The sequence below is a fragment of the Xenopus laevis genome, chromosome 8L, assembly GCF_017654675.1.
Source record: "Xenopus laevis strain J_2021 chromosome 8L, Xenopus_laevis_v10.1, whole genome shotgun sequence".
NCBI classification, from domain to species: Eukaryota; Metazoa; Chordata; class Amphibia; order Anura; family Pipidae; genus Xenopus; species Xenopus laevis.
In genome coordinates, this window is record NC_054385.1 from 89696860 (window position 1) to 89723621 (window position 26762).

At 37.7% G+C, this 26762-nt stretch overlaps 1 protein-coding gene across 6 annotated transcripts in view; it reads left to right on the forward strand.

Annotated features, from left to right (window-relative positions):
- klc1.L (kinesin light chain 1 L homeolog) overlaps positions 1-26543 on the forward strand; it is a 54120-nt gene extending 27577 nt beyond the window's left edge. For 3 of the 6 annotated variants that reach the window (XM_018230593.2, XM_018230594.2, XM_018230595.2), the window contains exons 11-16: positions 4044-4108; positions 5038-5146; positions 5593-5748; positions 18601-18731; positions 23205-23271; positions 24448-26543. In XM_018230593.2, the coding sequence (XP_018086082.1) occupies positions 4044-4108; positions 5038-5146; positions 5593-5748; positions 18601-18731; positions 23205-23271; positions 24448-24513 (594 nt within the window). In that variant the 3' untranslated portion in view covers positions 24514-26543. Of the gene's footprint in view, positions 1-4043; positions 4109-5037; positions 5147-5592; positions 5749-15462; positions 16081-18600; positions 18732-23204; positions 23272-24447 lie in introns of those variants that run through there. The other 3 variants (XM_018230596.2, XM_018230597.2, XM_018230600.2) reach the window with 3 other exon arrangements.
- Positions 26544-26762: the final 219 nt, after the last annotated feature.

Here is a 26762-nt window from a genome sequence, read left to right on the forward strand (position 1 = left end):
TGAAAGTTGCTCTGAGATTTAAAGACCGCTATGATTTGTAGAGAACATTAATGTATAGTGTACACTGTATTAAAACAAAGAATGAATGGATCCCATGTTCCACTGTGGAAAGAATATTGAGCGATGTGCCTAAATATTATTTGATATGTACATACACTCTCTATCCTGGTCTTCTTGTCTATTTTATGTTATGAGCTTGTATCTTTCTACTCTTCCATGTCAGTGTGCACCGTTGTTATGTCAACATCACTCCAATCAGAGTAGAGCTCTCCTGTTTCTCTGCAAATCAGTTGTTTTGTCCTGTAACCAGCGGAAATAATACTACATTTAGTGCATATATTAATATTATTTGTATGTTCTTCTTGTAAGTACTTCCTCCACTGGTTTAACCTCCGTGAAAGCCCAAATACATATTGGGAGGCATTTATTAAAGGGGATGTATAGTCATTCCATTACATTAAGGGATTCTTCTAGAATCCCTCAAAACAAGGCATGATTTTTTCTTACAGTTGTAAAGATAAACAATCCGGTGTCTTCCACTCAGCGAGCCCTACCTGAGTTGCTCAAAAAACGTAGGCAGTCGTCGGCTGCCCATTGGATCAAAAACTTCACAGATGGCTACGAGATACTTGTTTCCAATTGGCTCCTGCTGCACACTAGGAACTGGACTCTAGTAGACCTAGGTTTTAGAAACTTAACTTAAACTGTGTCTTGTTCTGGTCCTATTCAGTGCGGGAGATCAAAGAGAATGTCGAGACATTTCAGTAACAATCTGGGATTGCGGGGTGAAGCAAGAGTGAAAGATGAAGTACCTTATTAAATGACTAGTCTTTTTTTTCTGATGAAAAGCAAGAGACTCTGTGGGTAGGGGTTTTTGGTTTCCTCTGGTTCTATAGATTCTGTTGCTATTGATGTTGGTAATGTTAATGTATCTATGGTTGATAATCAAAACTTTATCTGGTTGTACAGTAATGTGATTTTTAAGTTGTATGGATGTGTCCTACAAGTCTATTTAGCAATATCAATTTTTTAATGACACACAAAGGAGCAATATTGTTACCTTCGAATTTCAAGGACAAAGAAAAAAGGACATTTTTGCATTGTTTTAATCTTCCATCCTCACTTATCTTTAGCCATTCATCCAGTGGCAGAACATTTCAGTTGCTGATATATTATGTGGTTTGAGCAGATTCTGTGGGCCATTAGAGAAGTCGTCCAATGTACATTATTGCCAAGCCTCCCACACCTCTTAAACAACTCCTGCACTGTGGTGCAGATCTTCTAGATGACTGTCACTCTTTAAATACTTTTCTCCATTAGAGAAGGAAGTCTTAGAAATAAAGGGATTTTAAATTTAGATTTTATCTGATGTGCAGCAAACTTTTTATTTGAGCATTTCAAAGCAAACCTTGTTCCTCCCACTCTACATCTCAAAAGGAGACTTATTTCTCTGGCCTGTGCAGCTACTCTCCTACTTCCTAAGGATACTAAGTCTCCTATATATTAATGTCTAGCTATTGAAAGAAGGGAGGATCACCAGTTTGACTTATAGATTCTGATTAATTGTGACCTTGTTGAAGGCTACAAAGACCTGTATATTTGAGGACATACCATATTGCAATGTCTAGAAATCATTTTTGAAAAGGAGTCTTTACCATGTTTCTCTAATTAATTTGAGGCTGGACAAAGATGTATCCTTACTTACTCTCTTATATTGCAGGTCTCATTTTCAAATTTGTATGGGAAATAATTATTGTTAAGTTTCAGCATTCAGAAATTTGCTTGGCTGTTTTAACTCTGGTTAACATCTTTCATTATAACTTTCTTAGTTGCTTTTGTGTCTCTCAGAAAAAACAAAATGTTTCGCCAGATAAAGGGTGTCCTAAGGAACTGCTGAAACTGGTGTTCCAATGTCAGCCCCGGGCCTTTAATCTGTTTAAAGACATTTAGGGGGCTTATTTATCAAAGGTTGGATTTAAGTGGTTTTTGGAACCACAACTAAACTCACAAACTCTAAAAACTACGAATGTCATGACATTTAGTAAAAAATCCAAATGAAAAAAGTACTAATGGCAAATAACGCTGAACAATGCACTAAAAAATACAAATACCTTGAAAACCTCTAAAAAAAATAACCCATTGACTTCAATAGGACCCCAACAACTTTTACCTGCCAAAGTTTTGTATTGGAGGTTTTCGTGTTCTTTACACTTAATAAATGTCAAATTTTTAAGTTTTTATTTTTATTTTTTTTTAATGACAAGCAAATTTTTTTTCATACATTTGTGGAAAAAAATTTAATTTGATTGTTAGTTAATGGGCCCCATAGTGTTGTTTGATCAGAGTAACCCATCTCCAAACAATAACAATTTGTTTTTTCTTGGCAATAGTAAAAAGGAGCTAGCTGCAATGGATCTGGTCTGCTGTTGTTACTTTGGTAGGGCTAAGCAACTTTCATAGAAGCAAAGGCAAAAAGCTAATTGCCTTAGTTCTCCACCAGATTCTTTGTGCTGTGATTTCCCTTTTAAGAGGCGACTGCTTTGGGGATATCCCATGGTGCACACTGACATGTGGGAAGCGAGAGAAAAACAAGTTTTCTTTACATTCGTCCTCGTATTCCTTTCTGTTATGTGTGTGACCTATCTTCTGGGACGTTGGGTGGTGTCCTATCGTTATGTAGAGCTCTACCTGACTAGACGGACACCTGATGTGGAGAGGAAGAGGAGGGATTTGTAATGTTTTATTCTGCATCCAGAGTGGGAGTGACATGTCATGTGGTGCACAAAAACATGGTTGATTACGGAAATAAAATTAACGGTAAGAAAAATTCTTAGGTTTATAATTCAATATCAGACCCATCTGTGCATGTTTAGTGGTTAGAATATATTGTCTGCAGATTATTTAAAAAAAATTTCAAAATCGACCAAAGCAGAGGATAGCTGTTTAATGTCCGGATTTTTGTATTTTCTGTGTTTCCATGCCCAAAACATATATATATGTGTAGTAGAAAGTAATGTATGTGTGGGTGGGTGGGGTTGACTTTAATAAAGAAATTAGATTGTGAGCTCTGTTTGGGCAGGGACTGTTTTGATTGAACAATCACTGTATTGTGTAAGATGTTGATCATATTTAACTAAAAATTAATTGTATTTCCAACATCAATGTTTTGGCTACATCGTAAATCACCATAAATCACTAATCAATAAAAACTAGTTGCAAGTGCATCTTCCAGTTTGCAATATGAATCCCTGGTTTTAGAATTTTCTAATTTTTGTCACCAAGAATCAGCATAATTTTTTTTAACATGCTTGTTCTAATTCTTTTGAAAATCTACAACAGTATTCTACCACACCTGTGCTTGATAGCTTGTGTCATGCAATATTTAAGCTTCAGTGTTTTGGATATAAAGAATAAACATCTTAAACTTTTACAATCAATTGTATTTAAACAGTTCATGGTTTTAAATACAAAATATGCTTATATGTTGCAGAGTTTTTCATTTATATATCTAAAATATATATATATATATATATATATATATATATATATATATATATATATATATATATATATATATATATATATATATATATATATATATATATATATATATATATATATATATATATATTCCCACAGTGCCTGCACTCAAACCAAAAAACGAAGCCAGAGGTGCACGGTCCAAGTATAATGCATATGTAGAAAGAAGATCAGCACTCTCTGTAGTTTAGGTGAAAATTGTGTTGATTTATTAATCAAAAATCACATCTTATCCGACGTTTCGGATAAGATGTGATTTTTGATTAATAAATCAACACAATTTTCACCTAAACTACAGAGAGTGCTGATCTTCTTTCTACATATATATATATATATATATATATATATATATATATATATATATATATATATATATATATATATATATATATATATATATATATATATAAAACTCTGCAACATATAAGCATATTTTGAATTTAATGCAATATGGTGTGTACATTTAAGAAAATGCAATTGCTGATATTTGTTCTTCTGTTTAGGGAAAGCAAAAGGATGGCACGTTTGGAGAGTATGGAGGCTGGTACAAAGCATGCAAAGTAGATAGGTAAGCACATATTTATTGAATGTGCTGATAAAAGTGGCAAAAATTTTTTCCATTTTTTTTGGATAGGAATGTTTCTTTGCCTTGTCACCTTTATGTACTGTTACCTAGTATGTGTCTGGTTACTGGGATGACATGATCACATTCACAGTTATTTTAATTACAGTTGTGTAATTTTTTGTTTCAACTACATGAGCTGCAAAGTAATTGTGGAAAATTAGAGATTTTGACTGGTGAAATGGCAGTCAGCCAAGAAGGAAAGCTGCACCACTTTGGAATAACATGGACATAAACACCAGCTTAGAAAATCAATTAAATTGTCCATATGTAAATAAGATGTTGCAGCCCTATCTGCTTTGTAGTTTATACAGTGCCTTGCAAAGTTGCAAATACTAGTGATGCAGAAACTTTCTGACCTGGGCCAACCCTAACATTGCCCATTTCCAACCTACGTCCAACCTGGAGTACGTCCTGCTTTATATGTGCACTTCTGCTGGAATGTATTAGCATACTGTGTATTCATTAGCATATGCATCAATGCATACATTTTATAAATGTATGACATGACCAAAAGTATGACACGCAAGGAAGGATTTGAACTGAAAGAGTCTAACAACTACTGCTCGAGTAACTCCTTTTTGTTGTGGCACTTACAGTGAAGTACGGGAGAGCAGCAGGGTATATTGCTGAAAGAAAGAATAACAGGGCAATAGTTTTGGAAATGTTTGAGTAAAAGGATACTCTTAATAATAATTCCAAGCATAACCAAAAGATGACTAAGTTGAAAAACCTGGAGCAAATTTGTTTGGAAGAATGGGCCCAAATCACTCCAGATTTGCAAAGCTGGTGCAAACTTACTGCACTTGAAGCTATAAAAGGTGACCCACTAAGTGTCGGTATTGAATACTTACTCAAACAGCATATGTTTCCAGCCCAACAGTGACCACAACCCTGAAAAACCTTGGAGCACTTTATAAACGTCAAGGCAAGTTTGAAGCTGCAGACACCTTAGAAGAAGCAGCAATGAGGTCCCGTAAGCAGGTAAGTTTGATCTCTGCTCTTTGTTATATATCTTGTTTTATTTGTTGTTTAGAAATATTATATTTCACTGAAGTTGTTTACAGCCATAACTTCAAACTAAAAGTTCAAGTGAAGTCTAAACCGGGAATTGCAACTTCCTACCTTCAATTTAAGCGGAATCACTGGGAATTCTTCCAGTGAAGCAGACTTCATTGTTTTTATGTTAGGTTTGGCAAGCATTAATTGATATAAAAAAGCAGGTTTTATGCAGTGTATTAAGATACATTTTAGTAATAGTTTAACTTCAGGTTTCGTTCAATTTACATCAGTAAGCATAGGTTTGCAGTCTTTTGCTATTAAATTCATAAAATTGTTTACAACGGTTTTTTCCAACATGTACTCTAAGAATCTTATATCCTGTATTCATTTCTCTGTTTTATATATAACTAAGGAGTCCTATCTTGCAGGCACTAGACAATGCCCACAAACAGAGGGTGGCAGAAGTATTAAATGACCCAGAGAGCATTGAGAAAAGGAGAAGCCGAGAAAGCCTTGATGTGGTAAAGTACGAGAGTGGTCCTGACGGAGGGGAGGAAGTGAGTATGAGCGTAGAATGGAATGGGGTAAGTGCAGTACACAGACTGGGTAACTGATTTTCATTTTGTAAAAAAACAAAAGATGCATTATTAACATGCTCTGCATGCTGGGTTTAATCAGTATATTCCAACAATTCCTCTGAACTTCTTATGTTGAATAATCAGTATCTGATCTTTACTCTTGGTCTTTAACGGTGCTGATTGATTGGACTGTTTGTTTCTTAATTGCACGATGTTTCTCAGAGTCCTTGTTGGCAACTTGTGCCTCTCTACCATTAGACCTTACATTTTATCTAGTGTCTTATTGTTTCCTGGAGTTGGGGTACATTTCTGCACAGATTATTGTCAAGGCAAGAATCATCGTTTTTAAAGGGCAACTATTGCGAAAATTAAAATTTAATATAAGCTTCATCATACCGAAATGAGAAACTTTCTAAACACAATCAATTAAGAATTCGTTATCGCTTCTGAATTAATCAAGCTTATCATCACTATCCCCCCTCTTGGCATGTTTCTTTTCATTCTGTTTTCTGCAGGAGTCGGGTGTCAGATTTTCATTGACAGTTACAATATATCTTGTAGGGGGGGGGGTCCTTTTCCTAGCAAATGTGTTAGAGCTAAGTCAAATAACCGATTCCAGTTCAAACAAAATCTAACAAAATAACTGACTTTGACACAAATTCTGCATGTAGAGAGACCTAATGTTTGGTGATTATAAAAGAGTGAGCTCTAATACATCTTCTAGGCAAAAGTAGCCCCCCTAAAAGATATGTTGGATTTAACTGTCATTAAAAATCTCCCAGCTATAGCTATAGACCCATCTCCCTTATCAATACCGACGTCAAGATCTTCGCCAAGATATTGGCAAATAGACTCTCCACAACGCTCCCACAGCTCATTCATCCGGACCAAGTAGGTTTTGTACCGGGCCGTCAAGCAGCTGACAATATCCGTAAGGCTATAAATTTAATAAGTCTGGCCCCAAATGAGAAAACTTCTTCCCTCCTCCTGTCCCTTGATGCACAAAAGGCGTTTGACAGGTTGGACTGGAGGTACATGTTCGCGGTTTTGGAGAAAATACAAATACCAAAACCTTTCCTTACTGGATTTCAACAACTCTATGCAGCTCCATCAGCTCGAGTGGTGAACATGGGCCTCCAGTCGGACTATATAGAGATTAGGGGAGGGACACGGCAGGGATGCCCTCTATCACCTTTGGTGTTCGCTCTATCTCTAGAACCCTTGGCCCACGCCATCCGCAATAACCCCAATATAAAAGGCTTTCAGGTAGGCGGACAAATGCATAAGATTAATTTATTCGCTGACGATATCCTTCTTACGCTGACGTCCCCCCAAACCTCTTTGCCAAACTTGATCCACACTCTAGATCGGTTCCAATCTCTCTCCGGTTACAAAATCAACCCCACAAAATCACACGCACTCCCGCTGAAGATGTCAGCCTCGGAACTGAAGTTGCTACAACTCAATTTTGATTACAAATGGGAGCCTAACTCCATTACGTACCTGGGGATACAACTGACCTCATCTTATGACACATTATATAAGGCCAACTACCCCAAGCTGTTGGATAAACTTAAGAAGGACTTACTCACTTGGCACACATACCACCTCTCTTGGTTTGGCAGGATTGCTGCGGTTAAAATGACATTACTACCACGATTGTTGTATCTGTTTAGAACACTACCGTTACACTTCCCAGAACAGTCCGCTCGTATCCTCCAAAGGTCAATATCCGATTTTATTTGGTGTGGTAAGAAACCAAGAATCAAGGCGGAGATCATGACTAAGCCGAAATCTATGGGGGGTTTGGGGGTCCCTAACGTACACCGATACTATATAGCTAGCAGATTGGAGGCTATGATACATGTGCATGCCCCAACCAGCGAACCCTGGAAGGAAATTGAAAATCACTTTATCTATCCCCTCCAGCTAGCTCACCTTTTCTGGATACCTAAAGCTTCCAGAAATGCCTCCCTGAATGTTTTACCCACGTCACAACAGGCTTTGGATCTTTGGGATGCAGTGTCTATAAAGTTGGGTCTGAGTACTTCTAATTCCAGATTTAGGACTATTTTTCACAATACTGATTTCACACCGGGTTGCTCTCCACTTGATTTTACTCCATGGATAGCGGCAAATCTGACTACCCTTACTGCCTTTCTGACGGACCAGACAATGCTCTCGTTTCAACAATGTAGAGAAAAACATGACATACCACACTCACAATTTTTCAGATATCTACAAATCAGACATTACATGGACACGGCCCTTAAGTCCGCCACGAACACTACACTAACGTACTTTGAAACCATTTGTCACAACCGATCATACCCGACTCATCTCATCACCAGTCTCTACAGCTCCATTGCGTCAGACACCACTACATATCGCCAACCCTACATGACGAAATGGGAGGAGGACCTTGGTTTTCCGGTTTCGGACAAAACATGGTCATGCATATGGGACACGGCCAGAAAGACGTCCATTTGTGCAGTCTCTGCCGAGAGAGCATATAAGATTATATTTAGATGGTACTATACCCCGTTACGCATCAGTAAACTCAGCGGCAATCCAGACCATGCTAACTGTTTCAGGGGTTGCGGAGAACAGGGATCATTTTTACACACCTGGTGGACATGCACAGTTGCCCGAGAATTTTGGGGGAAGGTGGCCACTCTGCTTTCAGAGGTCCTCCAGGTCACTATACCAGCCTCCCCACACACCTTTCTTTTAGGCATGAAAATCCCAGGAATACACTCGAAAAGCTCGCACAAACTGGCCACACACATTCTTACAGCAGCAAGATCTTTACTGGCAGCTAATTGGAAAAAGCCGCTAATACCGGGGGTACAGACCCTTGTAACAAAAGTTAATTGGATCAGAGCGATGGAGTCCATTCGAGCCAGGCTTTTGGATAGAAGTTATGAGGAGGAGCTGGAGTGGCATCCGTGGACCCGTTACTTGGACGTGCTTTAGCTGAGGACAAATGTGGCGAGGTGAGCCACTGCACCTAGACGGTGTAGGACACGTTACCTTCGTTTAGATGTACTTCTGTGGTTGAACGCACTGCTATTTCTGACACCTTTCCTCTATTCTTTATTTTCCTTTCCCCCTTTTTTTTTCTTTTTCTTTATCTTTCCCCTCTCAACCCCCTATCCCCCCTTTTATAATTGACAATACAGTCACTTTAGCTTTTTTGAGGTATTGGTTCATATGTGGAAACTGCATTTATCGATCTGCTGTCTAGATACCTCCTTTGTTACTACTTCAGCCGATGTCCTTTTGTTGCATTACGTTCTGCAATCTGCACTGTATTGGTAAAAATCAATAAAAATTTCAAATTTAAAAAAAAAAAAAAAAAAAAAAAAATCTCCCAGCTCCTGCATGAAGAGGGCATAAAGAGAAGCAGATGCTGAGAGGGGGATAGTGAAGAATACCATGAATATTTCAGAAACAGTTCAGAATATTTAATTGATTATATTTAGAAAACTTCATATTTTAGTATGATAAAGCTTATATTACATTTTAATATTGGCATTTGCTCCCCTTTAAAGTACTCCAGTCATTGTAGAATACACTTATAAGCATCCTAGTGGGATGCTGGGCATTGTAATTTAAATAAACACATGATCTTAATAACTGTCTTGAGTTTTAAAATGTTGTGTGCAAGGTTGCCTAAAATTTCTGAAAAAGGCACAGTAATACTGAGTTTGTGCAGAAATGCCACAACTTAAAAGATACTGACACTGTAGGACATTCATAGGGCTTAGTTTATAGGAATTGGCTACCCCCCCCCCAAAAAAAACGTTTTTTTTTTTTTTTTTAAAGCTATAATAAAAATGGGGAAAAAAAATCGGCAGTAAAATTGCATACTTTGACCCCAACATACATGGCATCTAGCAAGTTTAATATCATCAAATGTTTTTGTGTTTTGCAAGCAAAATTTATAACAATTTGTCGTACTATAGTTTTGCAAATTCTGCTTAACTAATCCATAAACGGTCAATGTAAGCTAACCAGTACTTAAAGGGAAATGTATTGTGAATTTTGTGCTGTACAACTTTTTTTTGTGAAAGTCTTTGTAATTGCAACCATCCTAAATTCAGTTTACTAGAGATTTGCACTGCAGCAACCAAATGTAGTTCTCAAGGTGGCCAGTGCTTTTGCCTTGGTCTTTAATTATCCCACTGGGGAACTGAAGTAACATTTTTACATTGTTAAACGGTTCTATATTTTGCTAAAACTGGCTTTGATTGACATGACTAGTTCTGTTCACAATATTAAAGAATAATAATAATTATTAGACCCAGCTTTCATTTGTTGATCACCAACACATCTCAAATGTGTATTATGGTACAGCCCAAATAAGCTCCAAATTGAATAGTTCACAGCAAAATATAGAATTTTAATGCAGTGTGATATATTTATAAACCTACAATATGTTTCACCGTTTTTTTTTTAAATAGAAATAATGATCACAGTCATTTACATAGTTGGATTCCCTTTAAATACTTGGCTGAGAGTGGACGATATGTTAACTTTTAGCATTGTAGAAGCTTAATATTTTACTTGGACAGTCAATCAGCACCTGTTGTCCCTTCATGCAGTTTCTTTTATCAAAATAATCAAAAGCATGGGAATCCTAATATTCTTCTGATTTTTAAACTGTGTACTGTACTCTTCCCTTCATTTCTGCTGCACTTCGCATGCTCGGATATCTTAAATTGTTTTCTGTGCATATTAAAACTGTGCCTCTGATTATTAACATGGTATAATCCCAAGGGTGTCACAGAGGTCAGTTGATTCAATGTAATGTCACAGAGACCTTTTTGCTACCCATGGAATGCAAATGCATAAATAACAGGCCATAATGACAGTATTTCTGGGTCCAAGAATGTTATGTTTGAATTAGGGTTATTTTTTTTTTATTACACTGCTTAATTCAATGATTGTAATGTTTAGATTGCAAACATACAGTACCACTGAACATTTGGTTGTCCCCAAACCTCTTTTAATTTTATTTCCACATGGCAGTCAGGCCATGATTTTCATTTTACTTTCACAGCTTATTCATAAATATCTTGTGTAACTGTATATAAACATCACTCTTTGGTTCTCCTCATCATACAACAGCATGCCATCTTGCATGGGTCTTGCATGAGCTTGCTATTATATTTTTACATTCAGATTCAAGTATTCCAGATACAGCCTTTCCTCGGTATAGTAGGAAAATGGAGGTGGAATAAAATTGGTTATTGCTTTAAGTCAATAGTAAAATAAGGATGTAGAAAGCAAGATGCTTCTGATTCAGGTCACAGTTGCTGTATTCTTTGTGGCTGTGGATTCAGGTGTCTGTGTTACACCCTTGGTAATCGATAAGGCATAAAGGTGAATCAATCACAGCTCCAAGCAGTAGTTTTAAACTGCAAAATATTTATTAGCAGTGTTTGCGCACTACATGTTTCGGGCAGTGCCCTTTTTCAAGTGTGAAAAATAAGGATGTCAAAGTGGAGACATGTTATTGTCCAGTAAATTTCTTTAGGGGGCTGACCAGAAGTCGAATTGAAGTTGTTTTTTGTTTTTATTTCACGATTCGAGGAATAAATGCAGCAACAGGATGTTAATGTGAATATACTTGAGAATATTCTTTAGAACCTTGAATAGTCATGATTTATTAGAGAATAAAACCACAAAACGTTGCCAGAAATAAACTGCTAGTAAAAGCTGTCGAAATTCAATAGAAGTCAATGGGAAGTGTCTCTAACAGCTTTATTTATTTTTCCCCAGTTCATTAAAACCTTTTAAGATTTTTAGGCTCATTCGAAATGAATGGAAAAATGTGATTGTTGCAAGCGTGCAACTTTTTTTCCTCAAAAACTATATGTGGGAATATTCTTTTGTGTTTTTTCTCTTAAAAAGCTAATATTCGAGAAAAATAGTTTTATAGGGTTATTTTCCTTTTTTTGACGCTCTGGTTTTTCCCCTTGACCTCAAAAATTAGTAAATAGGCCTGAAATTGTTCCAACATTTTATCATAGTAAAAGTATTCTCTTAAGGACTGTTTGATTGGGGAACCTGCATAGAACTTTCTTTTAAGGAAGGCAAAGTAATCATGTAATTACTATCCATTAATAAATAAAATATGTTGATACTTCTGCCCTGAATTACTTTTGCCATGTAGCTGAATAAATAAAAAGTGGCTGAAATAACGTGCCATAACTGGGTGGTGCCTTGGCTCCTTCAATTATACTGACACAAAAGTTCTGTATGTTCTCCCTGGAAGCCACCAATGGTATGGTGGAAATTGTAGTGTAAGTAGCAGCAGCTAGAAGAACTGAATCTGTCCGTATCTCTAAATGCAGTGAAGTAACACCTTCTGCAAGGAAATGCATATTATGTCATATTTTGTTGGTAACAAAATTATTAGGTGCTACTGAAGAGTCAGGTTGAGATCTTGTTGACTGAGATCCTCATAAATCATTTGGTGATACTACATATATGTGTCCTGTGAATAGGGGTCCTTTCATACTCTAATGTTCTGCTCCAATTAGCATAGAAATGCCTCCTCATTGGATGATGGCAATAATGACTTTGGTTTTGTCATATTTACTTTCCTGTGTGATGATCTTAAAAGAGAATTCAACCCTAAACTTAAAAAAACCCTACCCCCTACCTTACATAAACCCTCCTCCCCCTAGCCTAAGTATTACCCAGGGCAAATGCCCCTAACGTTTTAATTACCCCTCAGCGCAGATGCAGGCATCGGAGTTCACGGGCACCATCTTCTACTCTTCGGAAATCTTCGGAATGAGATGGGCGTAGTTGGAACAATTTTTTTTTGTGACAACTGTGTACGCGCCGAAAATTGCTGAAGCTCTAGTCTCATTATGAAAACTACCAAAGTGGCTGAAGATGGATGGCCCCTGTGAACTCCGATGCCTGAATCTGCACCAAGATGTAAGTAAAACGTATGGGGCATTTGCACGGGGTAACACTGGAGGGAGGGGGGGGGTCTATGTAGTGTAGGGTTTTTTTAAGTTTAGAGTTGGATTCTGCTTTAGCCATTGCCAGTAAATCCAAACATGTGGCAGATTTTACAACCATTAATTTAAGGTCGGAGGCAATATAATCTGCCTGTGATGGGAGTCAAATATGAACGTATCTACTTTTTTTTTTTTTTTTAATTTTATTTAGCAGTTGTCAAAGTAACAGAATTACACTTTACATTTGGCCATATACAGTCTTCACATAGTTAGGAATAGGCTCATATTTTATACTACTCATGTGCACAAGATGAAACAATTGCATACAGCATACATTTATAGGTCTGTGGATATAGGGTATACCTCGAGCCAGCTCTCCGACATCTTATTAAATTTAGTTGAAGAGCCATGTGATTCGTATGTAAGCCTTATGAGTGGCAACATGCGGTTAACTCCATTCAGACAGTAAGTGATTGATGGGGGTTTTGGTTGAAGCCAGTGTAGTATAATGGTTTTTTTTAGTTTAGAACAAAGTTGGTCTCTTTGGTTGTTATGGTAATTCCCAAATATTTAATTTGGTCAGACCACATTAGTTTGATATTTGGTTATCGTAGTTCTTGAGGAATGTGGTCAATTGGTAAAATGGAGGACTTATCCCAATCAATTTTTAACCCAGAATATGTCCAAAATTCTTGTATAATTGTAAAGGCGTTTTGGAGAGAGGTGCCTGGGTCTGCAAGAAATAGCAGAATGCTAACTGCGTATACAGTGCAATGCGCTCTTCGCATGTTTTGTAGCGAAGCCCTTGTATATTATTGGCGTGCCGAATTAATATGGCCAGAGGTTCTATTGCAAGAGCAAACAATAGTGGGGATAATGGGCAGCCCTGTCGGGTTCCCCGGTGCAAATTAAAGGGTGAGGAATTGGAGTTATTGACCCGGACCTAGGCAATTGGGTCTGCATATAGTAGCTTAATCCAAGATCTGAATTTGGATCCAAATCCAAACAGTTTTAGGGTTTCCCATAAAAAGGGCCACTCTATAGTATCAAATGCCTTGGCACAGTCAAGTTATGCTATGATACGTAAACCACGAGTTATCATGCTGTATTTGAAAATATGTATACAACAGAACTTATCTACTTTTTTGAGCTGTGATAAACATCCCACATCTGTCTATACAATTGGTTTCATACATGGAATCCAGTGGAAATGTATTACCCTATGTTTTATTATGTCATGGCATAGGCACAACATTTTGGGGGTGTGCCCCTTTGTCAGAATCCTGGGAAAAAGAGGCAAACTTCCGAAATATTGTGTTGCTTCAGTTACATAATTATCATAGGGAGGGAATACGGTTGTTCTAGATCCGATGTGCAGCGCATTCCTCAGTTTGCTATTTTTTTTGGTGCTGTTAAAAAAAAGGGTCAAAGGGGGCGACCAGGAAACCGTGCCTGATGCATTTGATTACCCCTCCAGCTGGCTAACTGGACTAAAACCTCAAACTGTTCCTTAAGACTTGGGACAACTTTTTTAAGCAGTTGCGTAAAATATTTTTGGTTTCACAACCAGACAACTAAAATTGTTACATGTACTGTAGATGCTTATAAAAAATAGTACCCATGCCATCTTAAAACCATCACTGTTAAACAAGTAATAGCGTTTTTATGGACATTGTGTACAGTATATCCAATGATTATTCATCTTTATTCTTTCTGACAACCTCTCAGGATGCTCATTACTGGGATTGCTGAGCCAGTAGTACAGGGACCATCCAAAAAAAGGGGTTACCTTGCTCAGGACGCCATAATAGTATGCAACGGGTTTGGCATACATTTTAATTTCTGGTTATTTATCTTTTATCTGTTCATAGCAAGGTGAGAGTACTAACTACTAGCTAGCTACTGCGTGTTTTTATCTCATTGAAAGGAAGTGCATGCCATGTTTGTTACACCATTGTAGCTGTCCTTTCATAGTGCTTGCATTTGTTGAACCTATGCCACTTATAACAGCAGAAACAAAATCATTTACAAGACTCAACAGAATATTTGATTCTGCCAAATTAACATTTACAACATTGTATATTGCAAGGAAAATGTAAGCCTTTTATTTATAAGTGTTTTCCCAGGAGCAGTAACCCATAGCAACCAATGACATTCTTGCTTTTGGACAGGTGACCAGTAAATTCTACCTGCTGATTGGTTGCTATAGGTTACTGCTCATGGGCAAACTTAGTGCCATTTATTACATATGGGGGATATGCCTCTTATGTCCTAATAGGGAGGTGGATGAAAATTGCTTATGGGTTTCTTTTGCATTGCCAAACTATTGCTTTTCTCGCGTAAAACTCTAATCCTTGTTTACTGCTATCAGAAAGCTGTTATAAATGGCTTGCATGGTCTGTAATTGTATCTGTTTTTTTTAGTCTGGCCCATGTCACATACAATTCTTTCCTTTTTTTTTTTTTCTTTTCCATTTCTTTTCCAAACAACTTGATTGTAAAATCGATTGACCCCCTTTTAAAATAGTCTTGACTATGTCTTTTCTGATCAATGTTGGGACAGAAGTTAAAGCAATTCAAATCAATGTTAATGGTGTTTTATGAATTTGTCCTTCGGCAGCTCACAAAGGAAGGACCTAGAAATACTGTAGATAAAAGCTGAGAGCTGTTGATTATTTATCCAACAGTTTCATGGAGATTTTTCTCTCTCTCTCTCTTTCTCTATTTCTGTCTGACAGGCATAGATGCCTTGTGTGATTCTAATTCTGTCTCCTGCATGACGGGTGTACACCATCTTCAAGCTTTAACCTCTTTCTCCAGTACTGACTGCTGTGCCCTAGCTAGTCTATTTTAGGATTTTTGCTCAAGCTGCCATGCACTTCCTTGTAAATTGCCCATTGATGCCGTAAAGCCAATTCTGACTTTTTTTTCCTTAATCCTGTACATCTGTAGCTTTGCCAGACTTGAATCTAGCTGTAAGCAACTGTCACTTGGTTATAAGGCAATGTGTTATTATAATGTATTATGTCATAACAGTGTAGGAAAGCATCGCTCAACTGTTTGCTCTCTAAGGAAGGTAAATAAATACTTTGAGGTCCGTAACGGCATGGTCAGGACCACTCTATAGAACTCTGAGCTGTAAAATAAAGGCATGCGCTGCAGCGTGTGGGATCTGATGGAGACCCATTATATGGTTATCAGCAGTTTGGCTTATGGGTCCTCACAATTGAATTTGTCATAGAATCTGAGCTCTTTCAGTCTTAGTGTAAACTTTTTCCAGTTGTGCTTCTTCTACTAACCTTTGTGTGCAATTGTGTATATGTCTTTCTAACTTCTAATAAACTCTCTGAAACCCATGACTTACAAGTGTGTCTTTTATCTGTTGAGTGACATTTTCTTACCGGTATATAGAACTTCTTAGGATATCCTTATGTTTTTAAATTACAAGAACCCCCCACCCCCCACAAATCCATCAAACTTCCTCTACCAGTCATTCAAATTTGTTTAATACATAGTATTAACTTCATTTCACAGTTGTCAGGAGAGTTGAGGACATTGTAACTAATTAGTTTTGCTAACACATCTCCCCACTGGTCTTTGGCTCTTTTCTTATCTAAATAATGACCGTTTTATTAAATACAAATTCTTAGCATATCGTGCTGTGATTCACTAGGTGATAAAATTGACTGTCTATCTAGATCATAAATAGCTATGGGCTAGTGAAATGGATCACATGACATTATTATATGTAGACCTAGGGCATTTCATTTGAATAAATGCACTTAGTGCCTAATGTTCCTTGCTCATGCTTCTGTCATAAATGAGATTTATACAGATAGATTATTTTCTCAAAATGAGGAACCACATGAAGCCTGCACAGTTTAGTGAATAGGGTTTGCAGTACTGCTGGGGTAGGTATTTTTTAACAAATTTCTTTTAGTTTCCCCCCCCCCTCTACATTCAAGTCTAACATTTTTGTCTAGTCTATACCCGAGGCTCTCCCACCTGACAAATCTCTTCCAAAATTTGTGCAAAAAAATGCTCTTTAAGGTAGCCATACACTGGCCCATCCAGTAAAGCATCCAACCAATTTACCCATGGGTCAAACAGTCTTTTATAATCTGCCTACATGGTGCATTGGCAGATTAGTTTTTCAAACATGTCAGATCATCAGCATAATGCCTATTCGGTGTAGGCTGGCCTGTCTTACCTGCCTTCAGCACCCAAAACCTTCCCAGATGTTGTTTGGAAAACTGGTGAGTTCTGAATGGACTCTGCTTTATTTATTTTTGCTTTTTAGTAAATGATGTTTTTTCTGCTAAAGTGCCTATGAAGTACATGTGAAAAATACATGTTTAATATCTTTTTACATTGCCTTCAACTTTTCAAGGGGACAGGAAAAACATGTTTGTTATAAGTCATAGCTGCCTTCAAGTAACTTTCACCTTTCAATTTATTCTGTATACCTTACCTTTCTATTACTAACATACCCTTTTCTCAATACTTCCATTTGTCAGCCCTTCTTGTACTGACAAAACATACACTTGCCAGATATAGCCCATCTGGTCAAATGTTATGTTGAGGGTTGAATGAGGTAAAAATAAACCTTGTACTTGGAATAACCATACGATTATTCTCCTTCAAACCAGACGTTGTCAGACTGGAGTGTACAGGTTACTTATAATGCAACATGTACTTTTTGCCTTAATTCTATGGAAAATGACTGGCTAGCCAATTAGAAAATCCTATTTGTGACCAAGTCAGCACTCCCAGCGGTACCTGCTAGCTGGCCAACTTTGTGCGCCATTTTTTCTGCTTATTACTTGCACAAAAAAGTTTAAATACAGCTTAAGGCTAAGGCCACACTAGGCGATAGCGCCGCGATTTGACTCGCGGCGACTTTTCGCCGCGACTTTTAAGCCGCAATCGCTGGGGAAACTTTTGCGCTGGCGTCTATGGGGAATCGCGAAAAATCGCCAGCGTAAAAACACACGCGGCGATCTTTTTTCTATTGTCGCTCGAAATCGCCTAGCGAGGCAATTTCGAGCGACAGTAGAGAAAAGATCGCCGCGTGTGTTTTTACGCTGGCGATTTTTCGCGATTCCCCATAGACGCCAGCGCAAAAGTTTCCCCAGCGATTGCGGCTTAAAAGTCGCGGCGAAAAGTCGCCGCGAATCAAATCGCGGCGCTATCGCCTAGTGTGGCCTTAGCCTTAAGGAACAGTTCAGTGTGAAAATAAAAACTGGGCAAATAGATAGGCTGTGCAAAATAAAAAATGTTTCTAATATAGTTAGTTAGCCAAAAAATGTAATGTTTAAAGGCTGGAGTGGCTGGATGTGTAACATAATAGCCAGAACACTACTTCCTGCTTTTCAGCTCTCTAACTCTGAGTTAGTCAGCGACTTGAAGGGGGGCCACATGGTAAATCAATGTTCAGTGAGTTTGCAATTGGCAGTGTGCAGCTCAGATTCAAAAGCAACAAATATGACCCATGTGGCCCCCCCCTCAAGATACTGATCGGTTACTGCCTGGTAAACAAGTGTAAACCAAGAGAGCTGAAAAGCAGAAAGTAGTGTTCTGGCTATTATGTTAGACATCCAGTCACTCCAGCCTTTATACATTACATTTTTGGCTAACTAACCATATTAGAAACATTTTTTATTTTGCACAGTCTATCTATTTACCCAGTTTTTATTTTTATACTGAACAATTCCTTTAAGTTTGAAGTGCAAATAAAATAAATTGTAGCATATATGGCCACTGTATTGTCTGATGTTTTTACCTTCTGTGTTACAAGCTTTTAGAAGCATCCTCTATTTAGTTTATACAAAGGTAGTGCGATGTTATGGCATTTAATCTTCTCTTTTTATTTTCAGGATGGCACTGGATCTCTAAAGCGCAGTGGTTCCTTTAGTAAACTTCGAGCTTCTATTAGGCGAAGCAGTGAGAAACTGGTTAGAAAGCTGAAAGGAGGAAGCACACGAGAGGGTGAACCAAAAAATCCTGGGTAATTATCATTGCTTAGATGGGCAGGTGTGCCAGATGCACACTTTGTATCTTAATGTGACTGATGGAGTATGTTCCTGATCAAAATATGTACAAAGTTCATATAAAGATATAAAAGACCTGGATGTGCTGTATTAGAAGGATTTCAGAGAATCTAAGGAAATGCAAAGTTTTACTGGGTATTGCCATCAAATTGTATTTATTGTTGAAAGTGAAATTTTTTTAAAAACAGTTATTTATGTAGATGCTGGAGCATCGTGTTTTTGCTACTGTCCATAATTGGCAATGAGAGAAATACATTTCAAGATTAAAAATATCCATATCATTGACCCCTGAAGCAAAGTGATTTTTCCATAAAAGTCAAATCTGTAATGGATTTTAATCTTTCTTTATAAATGTGATCACATTGCTCCAGGGTCTGTTGAATGTGATTTTTATTTTATACAGTATACCATATAGAAATATGCAGTTGCCTAGGTAATGCCATATATAGAGGTGTGCATTGAAAGTTCCACCTGTGCAGCCAATAAGGCTAAGATAGATTTGGGAAACCATGATCTGGATGTTGCATTTTACTTCATATTCATACATACATATACATATGGCCAGAAACATTCTACTACAAAAAACGGTGGTGGTTTTTTATCTGGAAAACGGTTAAATACCGTGATCAGTAGTTTTGCATATAGGCAGCATTTGTACATTCCAGGAACAATTGAAAGTTTGTAAAGTTTTCTGGACATGGTGAGTATGGTTGGGTTGTTGGGGGCATGTTTACTGACATTGGAGATAAATATCTGGAGAGATTTCTGGAGATGTTGCCCATGGCAACCAATCGGCAATTCGATTTGAACAGCTAACTATAGGTTAGAAAACAAAAGCAAAGATCTGATTGGTTGCTATGGGTAACATCTCCAGAAATCTCTCCAGATATCTCCTATGTTAGTATGCGAGACCATTATGCTCAGCCAAAACATTTGCACCAGGTCTAGTTACCCATTACAACCACTTAGCAGGTATGCTTATCTGGTCACCTGTTTCAAAACAAATATCTGATTGGTTGCTCTTAGTTACAAGACCTTGTGCAAACAAAGTGCCTTTTATAACATTACCCCCACAGATCTACACAAATATTGTTAGCATGTTATTGCCCCCTTAATGACATGCTCACCCTAAAAACACACGTGTGCAGTACAATGTTTACAGCTTACATATTGTTCCTATTAACTACACTTTTAGCACATGGTAAACTATGCAGTACCACAAGCGGTGTTCATCAGCATCATATAATAGGACTGATTAAAAAGTATTGTTATGTGATTTTTCTATAAATGCTATTTGGCTATGGCTAAAGTTGAGTGCTGCTTGGGTCTGGCAAAAGGTAAACTGGCGATGCTTGTTAATTCGACCAAAAATTATACAGCACTAATAATATTCAGAAAATAAATTATGAGCTTCTGAGACGCACTGAATAGCTATGAGCTCTTGTTTTCACTTCCATTCTAGTTTTTCATGTGTTTCCCAAATGTATTTGGCCTTGGCTGAGCAAGAAAAGGACTGGTTACTCTAAAATGTATTCATTTTGTTTGTAAATAAATTGACTAAGCAGTTTAAACACGATTCATTGTTCTTTTATTTTGCAATTAATTATTTGCCAAGCTTCATGTTATGCTTGTGACTTAAGCTTTAAGAAAGCTGCAAAATGTTTTTAATACGTTTAACAGCCTAATGGAAGTGTTGCTAACCAGTCTTTGTGTGCTTTCAGTGCTCAGTTTGCTCCTGCATGGGCTTCCACTAATGTGTTTTTATGAGCACTCTAGTTCTGCCAAATTGGTTTTCTATAAACTTAACCAGTATTTAAAATGTCTAAGTGTACAGCTTCCTCTGCTCCCACAATGTAGAATTGGGAATGGCTGAATGTATTTTACGTGCAGTCCATGGAGTTAATGCAATGCTATACACATGGAGTTCATATATTAAACTCAGAGAAGAGGTGTTGCTTACAAATACCTGACTGAGCTGCTGTTCTAAACCCAACAATATTTATACATTTAGAAAAGAATAAAGATGGAGTGTTTGTGATGGCCTTCTACTTGTGTGCCAATTATGTTGTCTGTGATACAATCAAGGGCAGAACTTATCCTTGGGCTGATGGAACATGTGGCATTCTGCCATAGAAACATTTGCCTGAAAAGCTGACCAAGCCAAAGCAAAATACCTCCTAGGAAAAGGCTGCAATACTCATGTCTTTAAACTATGTCTGTAAAGTGCTGGGTTAAAGGACAAGGAAAGCCTGTTGCACTGGCCAGTTTGATAGGCACCTCCTTTTATAAAGTGCATATTCTGCCTTTATAAAAGTGCACATGCACAAATCTTGTGGTACACAAGGGATCCCTGGAAAAAATGGTAAGATGGCGTGCAGTGCTTAGATACTGTATATAGAGCACGGACCCAGGGGAAAAAGTTCAAATTGAAATCAATTCACTAGGAGTGCTTAACAAATTGGCACCCCTCAGTACAGTAGGCTTTCCTTGTCCTTCCTTATTTATGTCCGCTACATATAAAATATTAAATGATTCGATAACATTCTCTAAACATTACAGAATAATATAGTGAATAAAGTACCGACATAAGTTACCGAAGAGTTCCATGACCAAATTATACAGGTCATGTAACTTCGAGGTGTAACTTCTAATATCCTCTTGTTTTGCAACAGGGGTACTTTATTATAATACGGAAGTTTCAGTGAGTCATGTGACAGAAATGACATCACTAAGCTCCGATTATAACCGACAACAACACTAAGCACCATTTATAAGGATATAATTTATAGGATATGCATGGCTCTTTTATATTAGATAAATAATCTTAAATTGTCAATATTCTATCCTCAAAAGGTTATATAGAGTTCCAGGTATCTTTGTATGACTACAGAAAGCTTAGAGGGACACTTTTGCCCAAAAGCAGGGGCTTAACCCTAATGTCATATTGAGACTTACTGAGCAGGCAGGCTTTATCAGGCATATGTGAGCATCACTGATAGAGCCACAGTGCTGCAAGTAAAACTAGTCTTGCCTGGTCTCTGCACTCCCACTTTTGGGGTTACAATGATATTTTCTTGTGACCACTTGCAGGGAGTCTTGTATCTTATCCAGGAGCTGTGTAGCACTATTAAGTACAGGTTTGTGGGCACAAATGAGAATCAGTGACTAGGCAAAAAAAAAAAAACCGTTCTGATAAAGGATTGTATTTAACATTCAATTGGTGTGGGTTATTTTGCCCCCTCCTTCCCCAAGCAGAAATGTCATGCTAGTATGCAGCTGGGCCGTGCAGTTACCCATAACAACCAAGAATGCCAAGCTTTGGTAACTGAGCATGTACTGTGTGTTCTGTTGTTAAATTGTGAGCTTGGCAAGAGTTATGCAGATTTTTCACAGGTCTTACAACACACTGTAGGGACAGTCCTATTCATAGATGGTCTCCACTGTGGCTTTTAAAGGTAAGTAAACCTTAAAAACCATTTTATGCAAAATTGCTCAGAGTGCTTTTCTAAGCACCCTTGCAATTTACATTATTTATGTTTTTCAGCTTCAGCGCTATTTAAATTTGTATTGACTGCCAGTATAATGAATGTTGTAACGCCACCACTACCTGTTGGTCCATTGCTGTAACTGTACATTTAAAGAGGTATACCTTCAGAAGTAAAACAGAGAAGTGTTGTGATGTTGCTCTGCTCCGGAAGGAGATGGGGAAAGCACATCTGAGGCTTCTGATCACTTCTTCTAATCATTTCCCTGAGCAGAGCAACATCAGAAAACCTCTCTGGTTTTCTTCTGAAGGTATTCCTCTTTGAATGTACAGTTACAGGAACTAACCAGGTGGGCAGTTGTTACAAAATATATTATATTGGCAGTTAATAAAAACTTAAATATCTCTGAAACTGAAAAAAATGATGTAATAATGTAAAGATGCTTAGAAAAGCACCCTTAGAAATTTTACATTCAGTTTTTTTTAAGGTTTACATATCCTTTAAACACAAATTTCTGCTGTGGTCTTTAAACACAGATTTTTCCCCCCAGTATGCAGTGTAATGCCCAACACACCATCTTGGATTTGCTGATCTTTCTATTGTTCATTTCTTACTTTGTTATTCGCTATAAGTACCATACTGTACACACTGCAGTGCCATCATACAAAGCTGCTTGAGAGGAGGGGGAAGTGAGCAGAATTGAGCTGTACGGACATAGTTAGTGCCAAATAGTCTATTAAACTGGCAGAAATCACCCAGTGCATACACATTATTTTATAACTATCACCCCAAGTGGTATGGAATTAATTCAGTACTATTCCCTGGTGCATAAGGTATAAAAGCAACTTCTTTTAGCGTGTCCCTGATGAAATCTTGTATATGTGTGTTCATAAGGCTGTTGATTCTTATTGGTTTATTCTTGCATGTTCACTATCCTGGTTGCAGCATGAAGCGTGCCAGTTCTCTGAATGTTCTTAACACGGGTGGCAAGGTTGCTGAAGATCACATTCAAGTAAGAAGCCTGTAACCTGTTCTCGCACCATGATGTAGACTTAGTACTTATTAGGCTGCTAGATATTCTTTCTAATGTAACATTTAGAAAACAAGATACCATGGTTGCTAACCAATCCACCTGTCAGGTGGAGACCCAACACTAATTTCCTGAGCCTTGCCTAATATAGTGAATAAAGTACCCCCTCTTGTAAAGTATAAGGATATTATAAGTTACCAAGGAGTTTCATGACCATATAAAAACACAAGGCCGAGTGGTTTTTATACGGGTCATGGAACTCCGAGGTTACTTCTAATATCCTCATATTTTGCTACTGGGGGTACTTTATTTATTATAATACACAAGTTTCAGTGAGTCATGTGACAGAAATGACATCAGAACTCACCGTTTATAACTGATGACATCAGAACTCACCGTTTATAAGGATATCATTTACAAGATATTCATGGCTTTTGTGTATTATAAATATATATCCATTGGGCATTGTACAGGGCAACTCCCAGGGCTACAATCAAAAGACAGAGCTGTATTTCTCTGCCAACAACACATGCTTTGTATAAAGTCATTAGATCTTGAACAAGGCTGCAATGCGGGACTTTAATTCATTGGATACACAGAGGCTAAGCTGTAACAATCCCTTAAGCCATTAAACAGTCACTAGAAGAAATTAGTCCTTGAAGTTAATTCCTGGCTTTCTACTGTGTAATTTGAATTGCTGCTAGATCTCACTCTCAGTGCAAACTGATTTGCTGCACCTTACTAACACATTAATCACTCTATGTTTGTTGTCTAACCTCTGTAATGTACCTGAGAGCTGCCACGTGCTTCTCACCAAATTATCATATGCTAAAGGCCGACACGCAATCCCAGTGGCGTTGGCAATACATGTCTAAAAGACACTGAAATTTGTAGCAAACCAGTGTGAGTTTTCATTGTACCGTAGAGGTATTCATATCATGGTATATGGGTCTTTCTTTTCCATTTTAGATTTGCAGAGAATCAGTCAGTTACCACTGAGTTACTCCATGTTGTTTATCTCTAGATGAAGAACTGTAACAATCTGCAATACCCAGCGTCCTCAGACCGAGGCTTAGCATGCTCCAACAGCTCAGTTCCTGCCACTGCACAGACGCTTTGTGTTAATCTGTTTTCTTTCCTCCCCTCTCTTTTACACAGGAACGAAATAATTGTCTGACAGAGTCGAGAGGGCTGAGTGCCAGTCACACTGACTTGGCTCATTAAGGTTCATGCAGAGACGCTAACTAAGATTCCCTCGACTGCACTGAGACACCCCAAGCTTTGCTTCCTCCTCATCCTCTTGTATAAGAAGCGTCTATGGAATTCGATTGTGGATTGTTTACTTTTATAAGAAGAGAAATCAAATTAGAGTAATTTTTTTTTTTTTTAAAGAACAATTTATTTATAGGTGTGTATGTATGTAAATTGCTTTTTGGTATATTTGTAGAGCTATATCTTGAATAACTGGGCTACTGTTACAGAAGCTGAAGCATTCTTTCAATTTACAAGAACTCATTTTAGCTATTTACCAGAAGAATGTAAAAGGTCACTGTAAAAATGTGCTTATATATTTGGTAGTAATCCTAAACATTTAGCAGTGTAGAATTCATTAGTGGGCCCAATACAATTCCATGTGTCCCTTGCACTAGAATGAATAGGCATTGCCTGTGGCTGAGGCTGTTTTGATCATCACAGGTTTCTCTGAGAATCCCATAGCAAGTAAAATATTTGGTTTATTTAAATATTGCTTAAATGCCAGCAATAGAGACATTATGTTTTGGTTCTAGTGCTCCTTTAAATCATTTTCTGCTTTATGAATTCTGTCCGAAAAGAGAGCAGTGGCCCCAATAATGCAATAGTAACAGTGTCCTTTATGATGGACAACTGCTCTTAAAAGTACTGTGTATTTTGCTATAGAGTCTGGGGTCATATGGTTAGTGGTGTATGCATTTGTGTTTGTACAAAGTACAGGTATGGGATCCCTTATCCAGAAAGCTATTTAAAAATCCTTAAAAACTTCCTTCATTTTGGACTCATTCCCCTTTCTCTCTGTATTATCAAGGCTGTACCTTGTACTAAGCTAGCAGAAATCTCTGTTGACCACCTAAAAAATACTATTGGCATTTTAAGTGAGTTTGGGAAGAATGTCCACTTAAGTACCTAGATATTGCTGGAAGGCCAGGGTGGTATATGGGGAGATAGGCAGTGGTTCCTGTGATTGATCACTCTGAGGGAGTGGAATAAAATGGCATAATCACAATTCACGTTTACGCTGAACATGAGATTTGTAGGGGTTTGTCCCCTTCCCTTGGAATGCTAAATCATCAGGGAGACAACATTAGCTCTCTTCCCAGATATTCTTGTATCTATGTTCTCCTATATCTATGATCATGTTACCAACTAAGGGGGGACCTTACCAAATGTTGGACCTCTAAAAGGAGACCAAAATCTCCAATTGGGGGGGTGCCAATTGTTAGGGCACCGCCAAAGGATTATAATGGCTTCCCTGATACCCTGGGCCAGTGCTACTTTTAGCAGAAAACTGCACCATCCTGGGGCACTTGTGAGTGATCCTCTTCATTCTTTTCGCAAGAGCTCATGCACAGCAGGGTTAAAAGCTGGCCTTCAACAAAAAAGGCTGCCCTTTTCACTCTACCGCAAATGCGTCAGCCACTGGATTTTGAAGAAAGAAGAAGGTAAAGAGGATTGCTTATTCACAGTGCACCGGGAGGAGCATCTGGTATCTGTTAAATGATTACAATCCTTGGGGGGGTGCTCCCTTGGATTGGAGCTTTCAGATCTCCTTTAACTGGCTTTCTCAATTTAGAGAATTTCAATTTCTCAATTAACACAGCAAATCTGTTATATAGAACACCCCAGATTGCAGGCATTCTGGATAAAAGCTCCCATACCTGAAATATACATAGATCTCAAGAAAAAGTCGTTTGCTGCAGATTATAAATATTTTACAGTGTACATATTAGTGTGTATTTTACTTGAAGTAAAATAGGTTTTTCTTTTACTCAGAGATTTGTGGTAACCAGTAAAATGCTGGTCATATTTGCTTTGGTATATTTTGCTTTTCGTCATGTTACACCTAAATGAATTTTTTTAAAGATTATGGCATTTTGAATAAGAAAATGCTACATTACAGAGTTTACGTTTTTCACTGTGGCCCTGGGCAAGCTCCTAACTGCACAGGGCTGTACATGTTACAAATCAATGTTTAGCGAGTATTCAGTGCTGCTAATCTTTGCTGCCGCTCTATAGAATGTATCCTGACCATGAACCATAGTTTGTGTATTTTAACTCGTCTTCTAGGCTTTCTACGATCAACTGGAGCACCTCAAGGTTCACTTTACATAGACTGTTACAGACAAAGGAAGTAGAAATGTTTTAAAGAGCTAAAATAATATTTGTAGGTGTCATTTTGTTTTAGTACCTGGGGTACTTTATTTATGATTGTATATTTT